This window comes from Engraulis encrasicolus, chromosome 5, assembly GCF_034702125.1.
Source record: "Engraulis encrasicolus isolate BLACKSEA-1 chromosome 5, IST_EnEncr_1.0, whole genome shotgun sequence".
Taxonomy (NCBI): Eukaryota; Metazoa; Chordata; class Actinopteri; order Clupeiformes; family Engraulidae; genus Engraulis; species Engraulis encrasicolus.
In genome coordinates, this window is record NC_085861.1 from 33,085,367 (window position 1) to 33,107,501 (window position 22,135).

General features: G+C 48.6%; 1 protein-coding gene across 1 annotated transcript; it reads right to left on the bottom strand.

Moving 5' to 3' along the window:
- Window positions 1-13,113: 13,113 nt before the first annotated feature.
- Window positions 13,114-19,551, bottom strand: LOC134449285 (uncharacterized). The gene has a single exon (XM_063199152.1). The coding sequence runs from the start codon at window positions 19,542-19,544 to the stop codon at window positions 14,673-14,675; it is 4,872 nt and encodes a 1,623-aa protein (XP_063055222.1). The 5' UTR covers window positions 19,545-19,551; the 3' UTR covers window positions 13,114-14,672.
- Window positions 19,552-22,135: the final 2,584 nt, after the last annotated feature.

Consider the following 22,135-nt stretch of genomic DNA (forward strand, 5'->3'; position numbering starts at 1 on the left):
GTCTCAAGTACCACCAGTGGTACGCGTACCACAGTTTGAGCACCACCGCTCTACATGTTTCAGTTCTATAGTTGTACTGTACAGTACAGTGCAGTGCAGTGGAGTGCAGTACAGTACAGTAGCATACAGAATGGTGCAGTATAATAAAGCACAATAGAGTACAGTACAGTACAGTACAGTAGCATACAGTACGGTGCAGTACAGTACAGTAGCATACAGTACGGTGCAGTACAGTAAAGTAAAGTACAGTACAGTACAGTAGCATAAAGTACGGTGGAGTCTAGTTAAGTACAGTACAGTAGCATACAGTACGGTGCAGTCTAGTACAGTACAGTACAGTACAGTACAGTACAGTACAGTAGCATACTGCACGGTGCAGTAGAGTACAGTACGGTATATCACATTACAGTACAGTACAGTACAGTACAGTATAGTAGAGTACAGTACAGTGCAATACAGTAGAGTACAGTATAGTCTTATAGACGTTAGCCCTCCAAAGCCAATAGGATTTCCACATGCTGTTGTTTTAAGTTTTTGAAAGACTATTTTAGTAGCCTATGTGAGAGAGGGAAGGCAGGCAGACATGTTTTAAACAAAGGACCACACCCACAAATAAAAAATAACGAGCAAACAATAAATTAAGTGGTAAGGTAGCCAACATGTCATCTAGATTAAAGCCAAAAGTAGATGGAAAAACAGACATGTTACCATTTTGCTCTTTTAAAACAAAGTATCTGTCAATATACTGTATGTATGGTGTATTGCATATTGATTATTCATAATTTCCTAAGCATAAATGCCCTTATCACTCCATTGTACACTTAGGACTGCGATATACATATCTGAACATTAATCAGCATACATTTGTCATTTGACAGCTGTCACTGACACTTGATATGTACATGTATTATTGACTTGATTGATATGAATATATTTCAGTTGGACTCCTAGGGTTAAATCATTGAGGGGGTCCTAAGGAAGTAGTAGTAGTTTGTGTGTGTGCGCGCGCATGTGTAAGTGGGATTAAAATTATTGTTTGCCATCTTTATCTGAAGAGCAGACTGAGTGTCTGAACCTGCTAATGCTAGCATGCTAACATTGGGACAGTTATGTGTGGCCCAGTTCAAGGGTTTATCTCTTCTCCCCTAAATTTTCTAACCACAATTTTCTTTTTGGATGTTATAGATATGACCCACTGCAAATTTTTAAAACTCTTAATGAATGTTGGTTCAATACCTAAATGCCCAGAAATGAGCTCTCAATTGTAGAGTGATCTCATTCTGACCATGGTTTTTATGATTTTCCTGTTTTTGAATCTAAATAAGACATATATAACATTGTTTTTATGGTAAGTTTTGCACATATTTTCAAAGTTCAGTTTGTATACATCACACACAAATAGGTGGATTGGCCCATAACACCATTATGTCCAGGCAGTACAGCATTTTACTACTATTGGCTGGTTTTGGGCAGCCATCTTGAATTTACCCCATAAAAATGACCTTAATGACATTGAAATTTGGGGCACCCCTTCTGAAATGATGGAGAACACCCTAAGGAAGGTCTACACCGATTTTGGTGCTTCTATCCAGCGCGTAACGATTAGGCCCTTTTTGGACGCTAAGAAACCCAGCTATGTGTGATTGTAGGTGAAGCAGAGCGAGGGTCCACTGCAGCGTGGATGAGTTACTCAGAGCGCGTTTTGTACTCCAACAGCAAGGAAATGATTCAAACTCACGGGTTTGCTGGAGTGGCGAATAAGTGTCTGTCCGGGAGCCTTTGGGCAACAACAGACCCGGCCAACGACTTCTCTTTGGCGCTCAAGTCGCTCTCGGAGTCTTCCCCAGTGTGTAATTCCTTGGTGGCGATTGGGTAGTGTTTTGCGCTAGTATCTCTTGTGCCGTAAGCAGGGCCGGTTATAAGCATAGGCCGGCTAGACGGTCGCCTAGAGCGCAATGTGAAGAAGGGGCGCCGAAATGGCGCTCTCCGATGCGTAATTTTGCGATATGGAGGTTTTTTTATGAAGTCGCAATCAACAAAGCGTGGCGAAAGCGCTCCTCACGGCAAAGCGCCCCTCAGCCAATAGTAATATCGCTTTCAACTGTCTCTGGGAAGTCTGTGAACCAATAAACAGACAGTCCTGAGAAAGGGGGCGGGACGAGTGACAGCGTGCGATCTATTTTGAATTTGGAGACTCATTCGAGAGACAGAGGGCAAGAGCGAACAGCAAAGCTGCTCTGCCGGGTGGAGAATTGTTATGTTCTCATTAAACCAGTCATTGCATGATGCAGGAGTTGCAGAGGGTGTTTTGGAAGTATGTGGTTTAATCAGAAACCGTTTGTGGTAATGTAAAGCCTAATAGTTATGAGGCTACTGTTTGGAATTAGAGGGAAAAAGAGCTTTGCTTTTGATCTGAGAAATCGCTAGTTAGCATGCTAACCTTAGCCAAGTATGCCAAGCAATGAAATCCAGTAAAGTAGCTGTTAGTAGCCTACTCACTAACACCCACCTGACATCATAATACTTGCTTAGGTTGACCAGCAGTGTAAAGTAAGACTGGTGCCATGTTTAAAACAAGTTTAGCTGCCATATCTCCTTCCATCCACTTGAATGAATTATCTGCTTGTTGTAAGCTTAAAAAAAAACATTGTTTCCAGACCAGAATGACATATAGGCCTACATTAATCATGTAAGAGAACCATGCACAGCATGTTTTCATGCTGAGTGATGTAGTATTGCAGACAAGTGAGGCTATTTACTATATTTTGTACATTATGAAATTCAAAAGCGTGACAGCTTTTCTCCCTTTCTCTCACCCTGTCCCTCCAGTTCAAACACATAGATAGCCCCCTTCTCATTCTCCTACTCACAAATGCACCACTATTTCCAGTAGGCTACAGAAATGAAATTGGTTTGGAATCATAGACAGCACAAATGTGTAGCTTATTAAAATTGTTATGCTGCCATGCTTTGTGATGCTGTAGGTAGTGTAGATAGGCTATCAATGCAGACCTCCTTGGTAGGCCTATTGTCTACACATGCATTTGACATGCAAATGTACTGTACCACTCTCCTGGCATTTCAATTCCATTTTACAATTCAAACACATTGATAACCTCCCTCTCATCTGGGGTTGGGGGCACCACCACCATTACATCCAAGACACCACACAGTGAAGGTACTTTCATGCGACTCAATCTGATGTGTTGGTCGGCTGTCCAAAATCCATTTGATGCAAAACAGTTATTGTTCTTGATGCTATTTAGTTAAGCTTACTACCGGTATTACTCTTGTGTTCTGTAAGGTATAAAAAAAAGGGGGGGGGGGGGGGCGCCAGAACTCAAACTCGCCTAGGGCGCCAAATAAGCCAGAACCGGCCCTGGCCGTAAGTTTGGTGGATTTCGCTCTGGTGCTCCTCTGTGTCCTCTCACTGTCCTCTCTCCTCCGTGTCCTCTCGAGAATGCTCAAAAACTGGCATCTAACAAGCGGTGCCATCTTACGGCCACACCCCTCAATCAGATCTCGCTGCAGGTGCGTCTCATCTTCAGGTAGAGAACTGCTTGAGTGGCCTCAATGATGTGTATGTGTGTTTGTGGGTGCAGTGTGCTACTGGGGCATTGGAAACAATTAGTCTTGGAGACCATGGTGGAAGTGCATTCCGCCACACTCCCCCCTCCATGGGAAGACAACCCATGGTTGGCAAGAGATGTGGCTACGTGAAACCAAGGAAGTCGTCGTCACTAGACTCATCTTCAAAAACTTTTAAGAGGGCCTCTCTTTCCTGCCGTTCGACCTGTGCCGCTGTGGGAAAGCAAGGCTTCATGTTGCACACGTGCACATTGTGCCGATCTTCCCCTGTGTCCTCCCGGACTACCTCGAAGTTGACGGGGCCTAACTGCTGTAGGACCCTGTAAGGACCTTTCCATCTGGGCGCCAGCTTCGCAGAGAAGTGTTTGGCCTTGGACGACAGAACATGGTTGCGCACCCACACTCTGTCCTTAGGTACATACTCAACATCTTTTCTGTTTTTGTTGTAGTTCCTAAGTTGTCTGGCCTTTGCCTTCTTGCTGCTAATGTGTGCTTTCTTTTGCAGGTCTGCCAAGTGTTGCACAACATTGTATCCGGCGTCGTCAGGGTTGAGGTTCTGTCCTCTAAGGAGGTTGTCCATGGGACTACGCAGTTTCCTTCCCAGGTGTAACTCGGCAGGAGTAATTCCGGTGGTCTCATGGACAGCGGAGTTGAGGGCGAAACGGAGTTCAGGTAGGTATTGGTCCCACTTTTTGTGATTGTCGGAGACATATGACGCGATCATCGCCTTCAGGTTCCGATTGACCCTCTCGGTCAGGTTTGTTTGTGGGTGGTAAGTGGTGGTAAGTTTGGGTGTGACTTTCCAGGTCTGACAGAGTTCCTTGAACACGCTGGAGACGAATTGCGGACCTCTGTCGGACAGGATGTGGTCAGGCACGCCCCAGCGGGTAAGTATTTCGTCACGGACGATGCGGGCTACCACGGCAGCGGAAGCTGTGCGTAGTGGAAACAGCTCTACCCAGCGGGTGTAGTAATCGACCAGGACCAGAAGGTGCTCATGTCGGCTTGAGCTGCGGGGTAGGGGCCCCATGAGGTCTACTCCCAGCATCTCGTTGGGGTAGCTTACGGCTGTCTGTTGAAGTTTACCGCTTTTCTTACGGCTTTCACCTTTGCGGGTCTGGCAGATTTTACATTCGCGCACAAAGCTGCGGACCTCATCCCACATCTTTGGCCAGTATGCTACGTTATGAACTCTCTTGTAGGTCTTGAACATGCCTTGATGTCCACACCAAGGAGAGTCATGGTATGCAGACAAAAGTGAAGGTATGAGTATTTTAGGTACCCACACTCTGAAGTGCTGCTTGTCGTCCTGTGTGATTCTCCTGTACAGTGTGTCATCGAGCACTGCATACTGTTCCTCCGTCTCCTTACAGCCTCTAGCCAGGTTCTCCAGAACTGTCTGGATCTTGGGGTCTTTATGCTGTTCCTCCCAGAGCGTTATGGAAGAGAAAGGGAAATCTTCTGACCCGTCTTGACTTACGGCCAGCACGCATGAAGGTCCAACAGTCGAGCGGGACAGAGCGTCGGGTGCCACATTGAGCTTCCCCTTTCTGTATTCAATGATGAAGTTGAACTTCTGGAGGCGGAGAGCCCAGCGAAGAAGACGACTAGAGGTCTTGGTACTGCTGAACACCCACTGCAAGGCGGTATGGTCAGTCACTACAGTGAAGGTTTTTGGTTCCAGGTAGTGCTGCCATTTCTCCAGGGCCCAGACCACCGCAAGGCATTCCTTCTCAGTAGCAGAGTAATTCTTTTCTGCCTTGTTGAGGCTTCTGCTTGCGAATGTGATGACCTCTTCGTGTCCAATTCCCCTCCTTTGGGTCAGGATACCACCGAGTCCCAAATCACTGGCATCAGTGTACACGTAGAATGGAAGAGACAAGTCAGGGTGACCAAGCACGGGAGGAGATGTAAGGTGATCTTTCAAGGTCTGGAAAGCATCTTCACACTTTTGATCCCATTCAAAGACACGACCTTTCTTCTTCAGAGAGTTGAGTGGTTCAGCAATCTGCGAGAAACCAGGTACAAAGCGGTGGTACCATCCTGCTAGCCCAAGGAACCGCTGCACCTCCTTGACTGATGTTGGAGCCGGGTAGGCCTTGATGGCTTCCACTTTTGCGGGGTCTGCAGTGATGCCCTGGGCAGATACGATGTGGCCCAAGTACTTGATTTCCCTCATGCAGAATTTGGATTTTTTTCAGGTTCAGGGTGAGACCTGCTGTGTGAAGTTTTGTGAGTACGGCATTGAGGTCTTGGAAATGGCGTTCCACAGATGGTGAGTAAATCACAATGTCGTCAAGGTACACTAAACATATCTTTCCTTTCAGGTCAGCCAAGACCAAGTCCATTAGGCGTTGGAAGCTGGCTGGGGCGTTCTTTAAGCCGAAGGGCATGACTCTGAATTGGAAAGTGCCCATGTGGGTGATGAATGCCGTCTTTGCCACGCTTGCAGGGTCCATGGCGACCTGCCAGTAGCCACTATTTAAGTCTAGCGTGGAGAAGATTGCGGAACCCGCAAGTGACTCAAGGAGTTCATTTATGTTTGGTATTGGGTAGGCATCAGTCTCTGTGACGGCATTGAGCTTTCGGTAATCGACACAGAACCTGAGCGTTCCACACTGTTTTGGGACAAGAACGACTGGTGAAGTCCACCCCGAATATGATGGCTCAATCACTCTTCCATCAAGCATCTCTTTCAGGTGCTGCTCTATGATCTGGCGTTTTACAGCAGATTTCCTGTACGGTTTTTGCTTGATGGGTACTTCACTGGTGGTGTGGATTCTGTGTTTCAGAACATCAGTCCGTCCTGGTTTAAGAGTGCACAGATCTGGCTTTGATTCCAGTAACTGTCTGAGACCAGCCTTCTCCCAGTTTTCCACCTCTGCGTTCTCGACTGCAAGATCTATGTAATCTTGAGCGGTCAGCTTCAACGGCTCTTCTGGTATGTAAGGAGGAGGTATGCAAGACATAAGAGTAGTCATGTGTGGTGTATTGTGTAGGGTGGTGTGTGCATCATTCTGTAGGAACAGGTATTTCTCAGGTCTCCCCTTGAAGCTATACTGATAGTCAGCTGCATGGATTTGCAAGCCGCTGTGGACTAAGTAGTCAAGTCCAAGCACCACTTTGTAGGCCAGAGCTTTAGGGGGTAGGACTGCCACATCGTAGGTGCATGCAACGTCACCTAGGTTGACGGTCACTTCGACTTTGCCCAGGGGTGTTTCACTCTCGCCATTGGCCAAGAAGAGCGGTCCGCTAATCCAAGGCTTCAAGTCTTCTTTTGGCCGTTTGAGAGCTTTCCAGACCAACTCATGGATGAGTGTGTAGCTGGCCCCTGTGTCAACGATAGCTCTGCCATTCCACGGTCCAACATTGATGGTGACTACCAGTTGTCGTGGGATAGTGAAGGAGCGTCCTGCCAGTACATTTTCTGTCTGTGAGACTGTGAGAGTGACGCTTCCACTGCCCTGCTGTGCTGGCTTGTGTGGTCGGGGATTGTTCTTTTGATGATGCTGTGTTGTTTTGGCGGCCTCCAGAGGCTTGGTATTGTGGGCAGGAACCAGGAAGGTGTTGCCCTTTGCAGCGCCAGCAAGTGATCAGTGTGTCTGTGTCAGTAGGTTTGGGAACGTTGCCCCTCTGTGGGTTCTTATCTCGGGTGTTGTGTTGTGTCTCATACAAGGATTGTTGTTCTAGGTCTTTCTCCAGCTGATGACCTAGTCTGACCAGCTCTTCCACAGTCTGGGCACGACCGCGTAAGTAGGTAGCCAGCTGTGGTTTTATGTTCTTCAGAATCATTTTGACGATCTCTGGTTCGGTAATGGTGGGTTTCCACTGTTTACACAGGGCACGATATGAGAAAGAGAAGTCACGGATAGATTCATTCACTTTTTGTTTGCGGTTTCGCACACGGTCTGTGAGTTCCTCCTCATAGTCGTCAGACAAGAAAGCAGTTAGGAATTTTTTTTCGAATTGGGCCCATGTGAGGACCTCGGTCATAGCGATTTCCCACCAGTCTCTAGCTGTGCCATGGAGAGCGGTTCTGAAAGCTGCCAGAATCTCTGTATCTGTCAGTGGGTGTATGGCCAGAAAGTCACGGCATTTGGAAAGGTAAAGAACAGGGTCTGGATCATCATTTGTTTTGCCAAAAGTGGGGAATGACAATTTCAGAACTTTCAGATGATCTGATTTGACTCCAGTAGGTGCCATGGATACGGTTGCCATGGATACAGGCAGTGAAGCTGGAGTGGCTGCAGCAGAAGTGTGAGCAGCTGACAGCTTGGCAAGTGGAGAAGCAGTCAAAACATGTTGCTCTAACTTCTTTTCAAGCTCCTGGATCTTGTTGGTAAGTACATTGTATTCTTTGGTGATGTGTGTAGGGAGATGTGCTAATGAAGTGCTCATTTGATTTGTAAGTCTTGCACAGGTGTCCACATTTTGTGAAAGGTGTTGGCAATCAGATTCAAAAGCTCTTCTCTGTGTCAAGATCTCCTGCTGTACCTCTGCTTGTAACTGTTCAACCATGAAGCGGATTTCAGAAAGTTGTGTAGCATTTTGATTTTTGATTTCCTCTGTGATCATGGTTTTAATGCCTTTTAGCACGTTATCCCATTCACTTTCCGTTTTTTGTTTACTTTCAGTAAGTGTTGCATTGACTTTTGAGAATTGCATTTGTGCATTGTCTGACATGTTCTGCAGTCTTCCTTCCAGGTGAAAACGACTCCTCATCACTTGTTTGGACAGTTCACTCATCTGAGACTCCTGGTGTTTCAACTTGTCAAAGAGCACAGCCCAGTGATCGGGGGTTTGTAATGCCAGTGCCCCAAGGGTTCGGGCTGGCGTAGGGAGGTTCAATGGCAAGTCTTGCTGGAGTGAGGTATTGGAAGACCATAAGGAAGAGTGTTTCAAGTCAGCATCCAATGGAGAGCCAGTTGCGGCCTGTGTATGGTCTGTATGAACAGCTGGGAGTGCATCGGTGAACAGATTGGGCGGCCCAGTGGCCAGCACAGGGGATGCTGTAGTCACAGCAGGTAGTGGGTCTCCAGCAACAGTGGTACTAGACAGCTGTAATTGCACTTGGTGTGTAACTTGAGGGGTTTGTATGTCAGGGGGTGACGCAAGTTGTGCTGGTAGAGTAACTTCAGGTTGGTTCTCCTGTTCTGCCATTTCCAAGTTCTCTGGTTCTGACATCGTTACTGTATACTTTGCACCATGCGCTTCAAGTTTGGTTGTGTGTTGTGAAATGTTGTGTTAATAAAGAGGAATGTTGTGTGCAAAATGTTTGTGTCAGGTGTTTGTGTGTGTAGTGAAAAAAGTACCCAATGAAAATCAACAACCCTCAAAAAGGCAGTTAAACACAATAAGCAAATGCTTAACCCTCTGAGGTCTAAGGCCTTTCAGAGGCTTTTAGGCTGCTTGCACCACCCTGACATTTTCAAGTATTTTCAGCTAACAGTAAGCATCTATGCAAAAGTGGAATATATGGTTGTATTGTGAAAAGCCTGACAAGAAATAATCTGAAAAAAAATGGGATGTCATACAAACATGTTTTATTTAAATTGAGTATAAACAACTGTACAAAAAACCAGGTTTCAGACGTCTTCAAAAAGTTCAAGAAAACACACAATAGGGTCATTCCACGCCAAATCAACAAGAGCCCGTGCACTTAGGTCTCAAAAAAGTCTGAAAATATTACTGAGTGTACCCATGGTACTGAAGAGAAACACTGTTACTTTATTTGAATGTAGGATGTATACTCTTCATGTTACAGCCAATTTCACTGGGGGAGGGGGGTGCCCATTTTGTTCACACTCTTTTTTCTTTGAAAGTTCACAAGCCCGTAGCTCAAGAACTAAACCATGTAGGAAGCTCAAATTTGGCATGCTGGTACATAGATAGGAATAGTTTGTTGCATAACTGTCAGTTTTAGTCTGTATGATCCTGCATCGTCATAGCATTCCCTCAAAGATGATACAAGTTGTACTGGAGTTTTTGGCTGAGCTCTGTTTAGGCCTTCAGAAGACATATTTGTGCCCAACATAGCCTCATGATTTTTTCCCCTTGTAGATACAAGTAGAAACACTCCCATAAAAATCTATAAATAGAAAGGAAACCCCATCCGTGTTTGACCAGAAGACCTCACAAGTCTGACAAATCATTTTGGGTGTCATTTTCAGAGCACCAGAACACCTTGTGGGATTGTCCACAGATTTTTATTTTATATTTTTCTTCATTCTTCATGAAGTCTTCTTTTTAAAAATGCCAATGAGACTTGTCTTATGTGATGTTTTCTTTTGTAATTTCCACCCTGAACATGGGCAAAATGTAAAAAGAGAGCAACATGATTTCGATAACATTTAATGTAAAGACTAAATAATAAAATGCAAATTTTGCCCAGACATGATCACCCGAGAGTCCCTGTGCAGGGGTGCAGGTATCCCTTTCAATTTCAATGATTTCAGGAGCGTTCAACTTGGGAGCAGGTTTGCACACCAAAAGAGACAGTAGGTCAGGCACAAGGAGTCATGTTGTTACTTTTTTTGACCAGCAGATGGCAGCGGAAGAAACGCATAGAAAACATATTGCCCTCAATGTGCATGTTGCCCATGTTCAGGTTGGAAATTACAAAAGAAAACATCACATAAGACAAGTCTCATTGGCATTTTTAAAAAGAAGACTTCATGGAGAATGAAGAAAAATATAAAATAAAAATCTGTGGACAATCCCACAAGGGGATCTGGAGCTCTGAAAATGACACCCAAAATGATTTGTCAGACTTGTGAGGTCAGCATGCCAAATTTGAGCTTCCTACATGGTTTAGTTCTTGAGCTACGGGCTTGTGAACTTTGACCAAAGAAAGAGTGTGAACAAAATGGGCACCCCCCTCCCCCAATAAAATTGGCTGTAACACGGAGAGTATACATCTTACCTTAAAATAAATTTACAGTGTTTCTCTTAAGTACCATGGGTACACTTGGTAATATTTTCAGAATTTTTTGAGACCTAAGTGCGCGGGCTCTTGTTGATTTGGCGTGGAATGACCCAATAAATATATCTAGCCAAGACTTTTGAAGTTTGAATCTTGTAAACAAATGTGTTGGCAGCATAAAAGTGAAAAGGGCATTTAGAAATGTTTTGTTGTTTTCATACAAAATGCAAAAAAGAATGACTATGTCACTGCCACTGCCTGTCTCATTTGAATACTAATGAGATAGGTGTGAAAAACCTCTAATGGCCCACACCCCCTGTCAATCCCCATGTGCTCTGATAGCCCCAACCCCCCTGTCACTCTACGTCTGCTGTGTTTACCCTACCTGAAAGGGGCGTGTTGTCACCTCTGAATAGCCACTCAAGCACCGTTACTTTACATGTGAATAGCTATAGGTGTGGCTGCTACAGGCAGAGAGTACAGAATATGCGAAGATTTCTTTTCACTTTCTTTAAATTGGGCCAGCTATATAATTTATGTAATATATCGTAAATCCTAAAATTGTGGCCTGTATTCCATTACTGGCCGGTATTCTAATATTGGCCGGTCTCGCGGTCGGCGGAGGTAAATTGGTACAGGCCGGGTCTAAAAATAGAATCAATGATTTATTTTCCGTTTACCGGATATCTCACGTTGTTCTCAAAATCCACAACTGTAATCATTAAGGTGGTTAACATTAGACATATGCCTAGTTCCTCACTCCGAAAAATGACTCATTTGCTACTATAAAACAAACGGTGCACACGCCAAAGACTAGTTATTACATGTGAGCAGTGTGTTAATATCAGCTGTGTGAGAGCGACCGCTTCGCAGCTTCTCTCTAGCTTTCCTGCAGACGCGTGGGTAACCTATGGCAACAACACGAGCCCAGAATACAGCCAGAGGCAGGGGGAGCGCGCCCATACAGAAAGAGATTTTGCCTTGTTTGCAAAGTTGTGAGAGCCCTCGTCGTAAATGCATTCGGCGGTCAAACTTTTACTATGCGTTGCCAGTGGAGTAAAAATATAAGGCACGCTACAGTATTAGACAATATGGCCACTTCGCTTAACCTTCATATTTCAGTAACGTACGCTTCACACATAGAGATTGCTTCAGGCTACGGACCGGAGACAGAAATTGAATGTATATTTCCCCGACATTTGGCTGCAGCAAGAAACAGTTTCTTGCGAAGTCTGAGGTAAAATATGGAGTGAAACAGCCGCAGATATTGGAATACGACCGTCAGTGTCAATGTTGTTGCCGCATCTCGTGTCCATAAACTCAAGGCGAGAATGGGAGGAAAGACAAACAGATGGAAGGGACACACGCCTCGTGAGTAAAAAATGGACCGACGACGGTCTCCTAGTCATTCGCACCATACCGTAACTAGTGTGGTAACTGTATGTTATTGGTTCAAAATACGGTAGACACATGGTTTTATTCATTCCACTGGTAGTCTGTTTTGCTTAAATAGGAATATTGGCCTGTCTCTAATTCTGGCCTCCTTCCAATTATGGCCTGGTCCAAGATGCACTTGAGTAAATACAGGCCCCGGCCAATATTAGAGGATTTACGGTATATATATTTAAAATCTGGAAGGTCTGAGGTTTCTAATGGTGTGACTTATATGTTTCAATGACAAAAACTCACAGAGTTACAGATTTGTTTTTGGAGACATGTCAAATTGCCCTCTCAAGGGCACTTAGACCTCAATGGGTTAAGCAACAGGCACAAGATAAGGGATTTCAACAAGAATGAGAAAATTCAAGAGTGTAGCAACAGGTCAATACAGACCTGACTATGAATTTCAGCACATCAATAAACAGTGTGAATACACAGCATTGCAACACATCAAAATAGCATAGCAGCACAGCATGAATGAACAATTCAACACAGCATAGCAGCATAGCAGAGGATGCACAGCTCAATTTCAACAGTATTTTTTTTCCACTTTTTTGTCCACAAGTGCCCGCACTAGTCAAGCAACGTCCAGAGCACAAAGTTCCTTCATATGAATGTAAATGACGCAAATGTGTGCACGCGCTCATGTGTGTACGAATGTATGTGTTTTGTGAGTGTGTGCAGATGCTCGCACCAAGCGAGATGAGGAAAAGTTCAGTTCGTGAGATCAGTCCCGTTATAGAGTAATCACAAGTCCCTGTTCAGGCGCCATTCTGTAGCGGCGCTTACGGTCGGGCACTAAAAACAAAGTTCAGGCGCCAGACAGGCCTTTAAATCCTGTCATTAAATGATAAGCTTCCGTCAGCAAGTAAAATTATAAGACAAAAACGGACAACAAACCAAGGATTAAAGCCACACGTCTTTATCAAGACTCAAAACACAAAAATAGTCTATTAACAAAAAACACCACCAGCCGAGCCGGTTACCAACAATATAACTTACATCAACAACAACTCGCTCGTCAGCGAGACAAAACCCCAGAAAGAAATATCAAAACTAGAACCTAAGTTATCAGTGTGTATGTATGAAGGAGAAAAGAAAAGGATGTCAGTGTTTGGATGTAGGGGAGTGCGTTATGTGCGTGTGTGTGTCGTGGCGCACCACTTGGTTACACAGATTCAATCCCCTCGAAGACACAAGACACCACAACAGAAGAATCAGTTTTAAAGGTTTATTTTCAAGGGTCAGCAGCACACTGATGGTAACAGACAATTCCCCACCCCCGACCCAGAACAAGAGTGGCTTCAGTCATGCAATACCACAATACACCCACATTAGGCACATCAGAGCACAATCAGTCAGGGATTTAACACAGCAACCAGTTCATAGCAAAGTTCCACAGCACACAATGATCACAGCAATGTAGTCATCCTGAATGGTCAAACCCCGAGTTAATAATAGAAAAGAAAGAAAATTACATCAAAATAACAACCAAAAATAATTACACCCAAATAACAATATCGACACACAATAGATGGCACAGCAATACCAAGGATCACTCGCATGCAGTTAGGAATCACAGCACACCTATTAGTAACCCCATGACCACATAGAGACCACATGCCATGGACCTAAAAGTAAAACAGCAACCCACACGCTAGCAAAAGGTCTACTCGTATGTTACACTACTCTACTCGCAACAATTCCTGACGTCATTTAGCAATGATGCGTTGCACCATCTAAGAGGAGTTCACGGGGATCTGCTCAGTACCAAGCAGATGGGCTGCTACCAAACACAGAGTAAAGAGTCCACGTTGGGTCGGCGGCTTCCCCACGCCGACCCCAAAAAAAACAAAAAAACAAACAACAACTTAGCTGTGCTTTCAGTCCACTTATGACCCCCTGGGTCCGCCGTGGCGAACGCGATACCAGGCGGAACGGTGACCGACGGAACTCCCTTCACCAGTCCGGCTACAGTCTTCAGCTACCAACTCCCAGCAGTCCTTCCGTGACGACTCCTCGTCCCGCAGGAAGCTCTCTGAAATGACAACAGCAGCACTGAGAAGCCGGCAGTCTCTCGTAACCGTGATCACACACACACAATCAGGACACAATAACTTCCCTTCGTTTAGAAGATAGCTAGCGTTGTATCATGTCTTTCGTCGCTGTCCTCCTGGCTCCCCACGGCCGCTCCTGCTCCCATCCAGCGCTCCTCGAGTTCCGGGTACCTCGGAACAAACAACAGCGACTGGCACCAGGAGGAGACTAGTACATAGCTCAAGCATACAACAACTGGATACGAAGAAGAAAAGCACTTTCCTTTGACAGGTGTGTGTTTGAGCCCATCATCAAAGCCGGCAGATCTGCTGGATCTCCTGCAGCTGCTAGTGGTGGTGGAGTTGTTGTGGTCGCATCCGCTGTGCCGGTTCCGTCGCGGCTTGGTGACGTCGCCGCCTTGGCCCCCAGGAAGCCCTCCTCCTCCGTGCCAAATCCCCTGTGTAGAAAAAGCATTTCTCCCACCCCGAATCAGTCAGTCCCACCAATCCGATCAGTCCATTCCTCCCGACCAATAATCCCCAGTCCATATACGGAGTCCATAGCAGTCCAGCAATTCCCACAGTAATTCACAAACAAAGGTGCTAGCCCAACAGAAAATGTACAGCACAAACAGAAAAACCCAACATGACATTCCCCCCCACTTAAACATTGGTCGTCCCGACCACTAGTCTCGGTACCTCATGGGCGGCACCCCCAGGTTTGCCCGCTGAGACCGCCGTGGACCCAACGCCATTTCAGCAGCACCCTCTGGGACACCGCCCACCATCCCCCCATCATCCCCAGCTGCCACCTGCCGTGCTGGTTCGGTGGGGAATCCCACTGGCCACCACCCCAACTGCGGCCCTCCCTCAGCTTCCTGCTGCCTTACGGGCCTATCTACCCACTCACCTGCGCCTCCACGAGCCCCACTCCTCCAGTCACTGGGTGGGACGCACAGGTTGTTCTGATGGATAGTGCGCACAGGCCCATCCTTCCCTTCTGGCCGCACCACATAGACCGGTCGGTCCTTCAGGGGCTGGCTCTGGACTACATACGGCTGGGGGTTCCAGTGGTAGCCCAGCTTGCCATGCGCCCGTCGGCGGAAGTCCCGCACGAGGACCCTCTCCCCTGGCAGCAGAGGCTGGGCACGACGGCCCCGATTGAGCCGTGCCTGGTCCTGTTGCTGTCGCAGTTGTGTCCGGTCCTTCACCCGCCGGTATGCACCCTGCAGGAGGTCATGGTGCCGGCGAACCCACTCGTGCCTGGTGACCCGCTGCTCTGGCCTCACCAACCCTGCAGTCTGGTCTACCGGAAGACGGGCATGGCGGCCGAACACTACAAAGAAGGGGGCAAGGCCTGTCACACTGTGGGGCGTGTTGTTATAGGCGTGCACGAGGCCTGGAAGGTGCTCCCGCCACCGTGGCTGCTCCCTCCACTCCAGGGTATTCAGCAGGCCGAGGATTGTCTGGTTCATCCGTTCACAAGCCCCGTTTCCTTGGGGATGATACGGAGTCGTCCTCACTTTCCGGCACCCGTACAGTTCGCACAACTGCTGGGTCAGGTCTGCCTCAAACGCCGCACCCTGATCCGTCAGGATACGCTCTGGACAGCCGAAAGGCTGGAACACAGTCCTCCACAGCACCCTTGCAGTCGTGGCTGCGGTCTGGTCTGTAGTAGGCACAGCGAAGGCGTATCTGGAAAAGAGATCGACAATTACTAATATGTACTGGTGGGTTTCCCCTGGGCGCCGTAATGAAAAATAGTCTAGGGCGAGGGTCTCCCAGGGGTAGCCACTTGCAATAGAGCATAAGGGTGCCTTGGGCCCAGCCTCTTTACGTCTAAGCACACATTGGTGACAGTTCTGGTTCCACTGGTCGCAATCCTTGCTCATCCCGATCCAGAAGAGCCGTTCCTGCAGTGCCATCAGAAGCCGGTCGCCCTTGGCATGGCCAAGCGCCACATGGTACTGGTTCCACAAGGTCTTCGTTTCAGCTGCAGGGGCCACAATTGCCACCCCCTCGCTTACTCCATCGTAGGATGGACGCTGTCTCACCAACACTCCATCTCTCACTTCCAACCTCTCCCATTCCCCCAGAAGTTGCCTCCCAGTGGGCTGGAGGGACTGACGCTCCTCCCGGGTAGGCAGCCTCCCCTCTTGCCGCCACTGACGAATCTTGGCCAGCTCCGGGTCCAGTCCCTGCCGGTCGGCCCAGGAGCTTCCCTCTTGTGATTCGGTCAACTGCTGGGGTCCCACTGCGGCCCTAGTGTTGATGACTGCTGCCACGGCCGCTTTGAGCCTGGACAAGCCATCTGCATTTTGGTGCTCAGCCCCAGGCTTATGGTGCAGCGAGAAGTTGAAGTTTGCCAGCTGGGCCGCCCACCTCTGTTCCACAGCCCCGAGGTTCGCCGTCTGCAAATGAAGCAGGGGCCTGTGGTCAGTGAACACTTGGAAAGTAGAGCCCCAGAGGTAGTCTCTAAATTTGTCCGTCACAGCCCATTTCAATGCCAGGAGCTCCAACTTGAAAGCGCTGTAATTTTGGTCATTGCGCTCCGTTTCATGGAGACCCCGGCTTGCATACGCAATAACACGTTCTTGTCCCTCCTGTACCTGGGCCAGCACGGCCCCCAGTCCATGCAGGCTGGCATCCGTGTACAGCCTAAACGGAAGGGAAAAGTCTGCGTAACCCAGGACCGGGGCCTTCAGTAAGGCTTCTTTGAGATCCTGGAAGGCCGCTTCACATTCTGGGGTCCAGTCAATGGGTCTAGTCTTGCTACCGCCAGCCCCCCTCAGCAACGCATGCAGTGGCCCAGCCCTCCGGGAGAAGGCGGAGATGAAGCGGCGGTAGTATCCAACGAACCCCAGGAATGAACGCACTTCCCGAACAGTCTTGGGGACCGGCCACTCCTGAACCGCCTCAGTCTTCTTGGGGTCCGTGGCCACGCCCCCCGCGCTTACAACGTGGCCCAGGTACTCCACGGAACGCTTGAAGAGGTGACATTTGGCCGGCTGCAGCTTCAAGCCATGTCCATGCAGCTTGGCGAACACCTGCTCCAGATGTCCTAGGTGTGAAGAGAAGTCAGGTGAGTATAAAATAATATCGTCCAAATAAATCAACAAAAATTCATGCACTTGCCCCCCCAAGCAACGCTGCATAAGTCTCTGAAAGGTCGCGGGGGCATTGCATAAGCCAAACGGCATTCTTTCAAACTCATACAGACCCATTGGGGTAGCAAAAGCAGTTTTTTCCTTGTCAGCTGGGTGGACTTCAACTTGCCAGTACCCACTTGCCAGGTCCAGGGTGGAATACCACTGGGCCTTTTTTAAACTAGTCAGCGATTCCTCCACCCTGGGAAGTGGGAAAGCGTCCTTGTGCGTGACTTCATTCAGCTTCCTATAGTCCACGCAAAACCTCCATGAACCATCCTTTTTCCTCACCAACACCACCGGGGATGCCCATGGGCTGGCGCTGTCTCGGATGACACCGCCCTCCAGCATATCCCGCAGCAGAGTCCTCAGTTCATTGTAGAGATTCGGTGGAACTGGTCGATAGCGCTGGCGAATGGGAGCCGCGTTGCCAGTGGGGATGGTGTGGTACACCGCATCCGTGCGCCCGTAATCTTCCTCACTCTGAGCGAACACCTTCTGCCATCTCTCCAGTAGTTCATGTAGCTGGCTGGACTGGTCAGGAGTCAGCCCCTCAGTCTGCTCCAGAAGGGTAGACAAGTAGCTGGGTAGGGGATTACTCACTGGTCTCACGTCTACTACCACCGCGTCGGCTTCTTGACGCAGCACCAGCTGATTCGGTGCCTGGATGTCGTCCCACCCCAGGCGCATTACACGAGCTAGTGGCCGCCGGGAGGGTAGCTCCACTGGGTATGGGTGGGGGTTACACACCCGAAGCAGCACCTTGCCTTCCCGCAGCCGAGTTACTGCACGTCCGACACACCACTCCTGACCCCCGTGGTAGCAGTCTTCCAACAAAACGTCCTCCTGGTCGGCCCTGGGTGCCTCTGGAACGTGTGCCCACACCGCCGTCTCGGTTTGGGGTGCCAAGCGAATTGGGTCGGAGGTTCGTAGTCTGGCAAGGCCGATGTTGGGTCCCCGGTTTTCTGCTGCCTCCAGCCTCCGACATGTCGTGAAAGCCTGGTCCCAGGCCGCGACTGCTTCCCTGGGGAGTGTAGACTTAAACAGAGTGAGTTGGTGACCCCCCTGCTGCCGCAGGCCCTCCCAACAGTGTTGGATAACATTCATACCCAGAATGCCGTAAGCAGGCGGAAGGTATTTATCTTCCACGACGACCACCCCCTTACCAGGAACTGCCACCCCCCCCACCTCAAAGTCCAGTACTGCATAGCCAATGTATGGTAGAGCTAACCCGTTAGCTGCCTTCAAGGTTAGCCAGGGGATGTCACTCACCTCCTTTACTTCTGAGTCTTGGAGGTGACTGCGGAACAGGCCCTTACTGAACAGAGTCACTTGTGATCCAGTGTCGAGGATGCAAGGGACTCTTTTTCCTTGAACCAGAATTTCGACTGAAGGGCTCTCCCCGACAAGGGCGGTTCGCATTGGCGCAGCCCCCGATTTCCCTTCTTCCAACACGCTCCGACTGTTCGCTGCTCTCGTCTGCGGGCAATCGCGAAGCATATGTCCCGCCTGGCCACAACCCAAGCAGATTGGACGGCCCTGGTCGTCCCATGTGGGCTGCCGCATTCGTCGAGGAGGGCGATTGGCCCCCTGTCCCCTGCTCGCAGAGGCTTCTGGCTGCTGGCGGTTGTGCTGCTGGTTTCTCATCTCTGACAGCAGGGAGGTTTTTAAATCGGTTACCTGAGCTCGCAGCTCTTCTGCCAACTCTGCTCGCAAGGCCTCCTTAAGCTTGCTCCAATCTTGTAGGGGGTCTGCTTTCTCTGGGGGAGCAGGTTGAGAAGGTTGTGGGGGGGTGCTGTATGTCCGCCGGGTGTCAAAAGTCTCCTCTTCTGTCTGCTTGCTCTCCTTCTCCAGGGCCTTGGCCTCCTTGCATGCCTCCTCAAACGTTAGGGTCGGTTCACGACGTACTCTGCGTTGAAGCTCCGTCTGCACGGCCCCGGGCAACAGTCCCAGGATCATCTGGCTTCGAAGCAACTCGTCATCAGTCCCCGCCGCCGGCTCCTTCTTCCGCCACCTGAAATGGGACTCGCGGAGACGCAAGATGAATGGGCCCACCCCCTCCCCTGTCTGCTGCTGGCATTTAAAAAACAATGATCTGAGTTTACTAACACTCTTGTCCCCCTCATACAGTTTTTCAAGTTTGTCAAATATTTTACTCTCCGAGTCCCTATCAGTGTCTTTAAGTAATTGAATTTCCCTCCTAGCCTCACCTTGAAGAGCACTCATTACAAAGTCAACTTTTTGTGCTGCAGTCAAAGTTTGTGCTCTCAAGTAGACTTCAATTTGATTTCGCCATTCGGTCAAAGGGGTTTGGTTACTCTTCCCCTCATATTTAGGCACCCACGGCCCACCCAAAAACCACGGTATCATCATCATGCTACCGGCTGCTGCCCCAGCTTGTTCGTCAGCCATGGTGCTGTGTCCTAAGAGGGGATCTGCCGACTACGCCAAATTGTCGTGGCGCACCACTTGGTTACACAGATTCAATCCCCTCGAAGACACAAGACACCACAACAGAAGAATCAGTTTTAAAGGTTTATTTTCAAGGGTCAGCAGCACACTGATGGTAACAGACAATTCCCCACCCCCGACCCAGAACAAGAGTGGCTTCAGTCATGCAATACCACAATACACCCACATTAGGCACATCAGAGCACAATCAGTCAGGGATTTAACACAGCAACCAGTTCATAGCAAAGTTCCACAGCACACAATGATCACAGCAATGTAGTCATCCTGAATGGTCAAACCCCGAGTTAATAATAGAAAAGAAAGAAAATTACATCAAAATAACAACCAAAAATAATTACACCCAAATAACAATATCGACACACAATAGATGGCACAGCAATACCAAGGATCACTCGCATGCAGCTAGGAATCACAGCACACCTATTAGTAACCCCATGACCACATAGAGACCACATGCCATGGACCTAAAAGTAAAACAGCAACCCACACGCTAGCAAAAGGTCTACTCGTATGTTACACTACTCTACTCGCAACAATTCCTGACGTCATTTAGCAATGATGCGTTGCACCATCTAAGAGGAGTTCACGGGGATCTGCTCAGTACCAAGCAGATGGGCTGCTACCAAACACAGAGTAAAGAGTCCACGTTGGGTCGGCGGCTTCCCCACGCCGACCCCAAAAAAAACAAAAAAACAAACAACAACTTAGCTGTGCTTTCAGTCCACTTATGACCCCCTGGGTCCGCCGTGGCGAACGCGATACCAGGCGGAACGGTGACCGACGGAACTCCCTTCACCAGTCCGGCTACAGTCTTCAGCTACCAACTCCCAGCAGTCCTTCCGTGACGACTCCTCGTCCCGCAGGAAGCTCTCTGAAATGACAACAGCAGCACTGAGAAGCCGGCAGTCTCTCGTAACCGTGATCACACACACACAATCAGGACACAATAACTTCCCTTCGTTTAGAAGATAGCTAGCGTTGTATCATGTCTTTCGTCGCTGTCCTCCTGGCTCCCCACGGCCGCTCCTGCTCCCATCCAGCGCTCCTCGAGTTCCGGGTACCTCGGAACAAACAACAGCGACTGGCACCAGGAGGAGACTAGTACATAGCTCAAGCATACAACAACTGGATACGAAGAAGAAAAGCACTTTCCTTTGACAGGTGTGTGTTTGAGCCCATCATCAAAGCCGGCAGATCTGCTGGATCTCCTGCAGCTGCTAGTGGTGGTGGAGTTGTTGTGGTCGCATCCGCTGTGCCGGTTCCGTCGCGGCTTGGTGACGTCGCCGCCTTGGCCCCCAGGAAGCCCTCCTCCTCCGTGCCAAATCCCCTGTGTAGAAAAAGCATTTCTCCCACCCCGAATCAGTCAGTCCCACCAATCCGATCAGTCCATTCCTCCCGACCAATAATCCCCAGTCCATATACGGAGTCCATAGCAGTCCAGCAATTCCCACAGTAATTCACAAACAAAGGTGCTAGCCCAACAGAAAATGTACAGCACAAACAGAAAAACCCAACATGACATGTGCATGTGGTTGAGGTGAAGCCCCTAGCAGAGCGCGCAGCGGCGGGAGGGGGTATGTGAGTTTTGGAGGAGAAGCAGAGCGACAGGAGGAGGTGCGTGTGTGCATGTGTGTGTGATTGTAGGTGAAGCAGAGCGAGGGTCCACTGCAGCGTGGATGAGTTACTCAGAGCGCGTTTTGTACTCCAACAGCAAGGAAATGATTCAAACTCACGGGTTTGCTGGAGTGGCGAATAAGTGTCTGTCCGGGAGCCTTTGGGCAACAACAGACCCGGCCAACGACTTCTCTTTGGCGCTCAAGTCGCTTTCGGAGTCTTCCCCAGTGTGTAATTCCTTGGTGGCGATTGGGTAGTGTTTTGCGCTAGTATCTCTTGTAGTGATGGGAAATTTGAAGCGAGGCTTCGAAGCGTGCTTCGAGCAAAAGAGGGCGCAAAATCTGAAGCCTCGCTTCGAGGCGTTTGACGTCAACAAATACCACGTGACAACGCCAGATGAGGCTTCACATTTTGCGAAGCGCGTGGACGTGTCATTGCGCGCCGCTACCCAAACAAGCTTTCTGCGCCTCGGAGCACTTGTCAAGTTTTCAGATTGCGTTTGTTGTGTGAATGTTGAGACTGGATATGTAGTGACTTTGATTTGGTTCCACTATACAATAAATTCAGCTCATGCCGTAGATTGACCCAAATGTCCAAATATGATATGCAATTCCCTTTTGATGTAGATTTTCGAAGTGAGACGCTCCCGAAGACGTGGTGGAAAATTGTTTTAGTTCTAGGCCTAGCTTGAGCTAAGCTACCATAAACGAGACAGCAGTTCTGTCAGCAATTATTAGTAGTCCTACTCACTTTATAGCTAAATAAGAGTGCAGACATATTTTATTTAGCCTATTTTAATGTTTTTTGTGCGGGTTTTAATGGGCTTTACAAGTTGTGTCATCTTGACGACAAGAAGCAAACTCAGCTCTGCCCTATGAGAAGTCACATGGCTGGTGCAGTGGTTAAACTGTCCGACC

Coding starts and splice junctions, on each gene's coding strand:
- LOC134449285 (XM_063199152.1), bottom strand. CDS start 19,544: ATGGCTGACGAACAAGCTGGGGCAGCAGCCGGTAGCATGATGATGATA.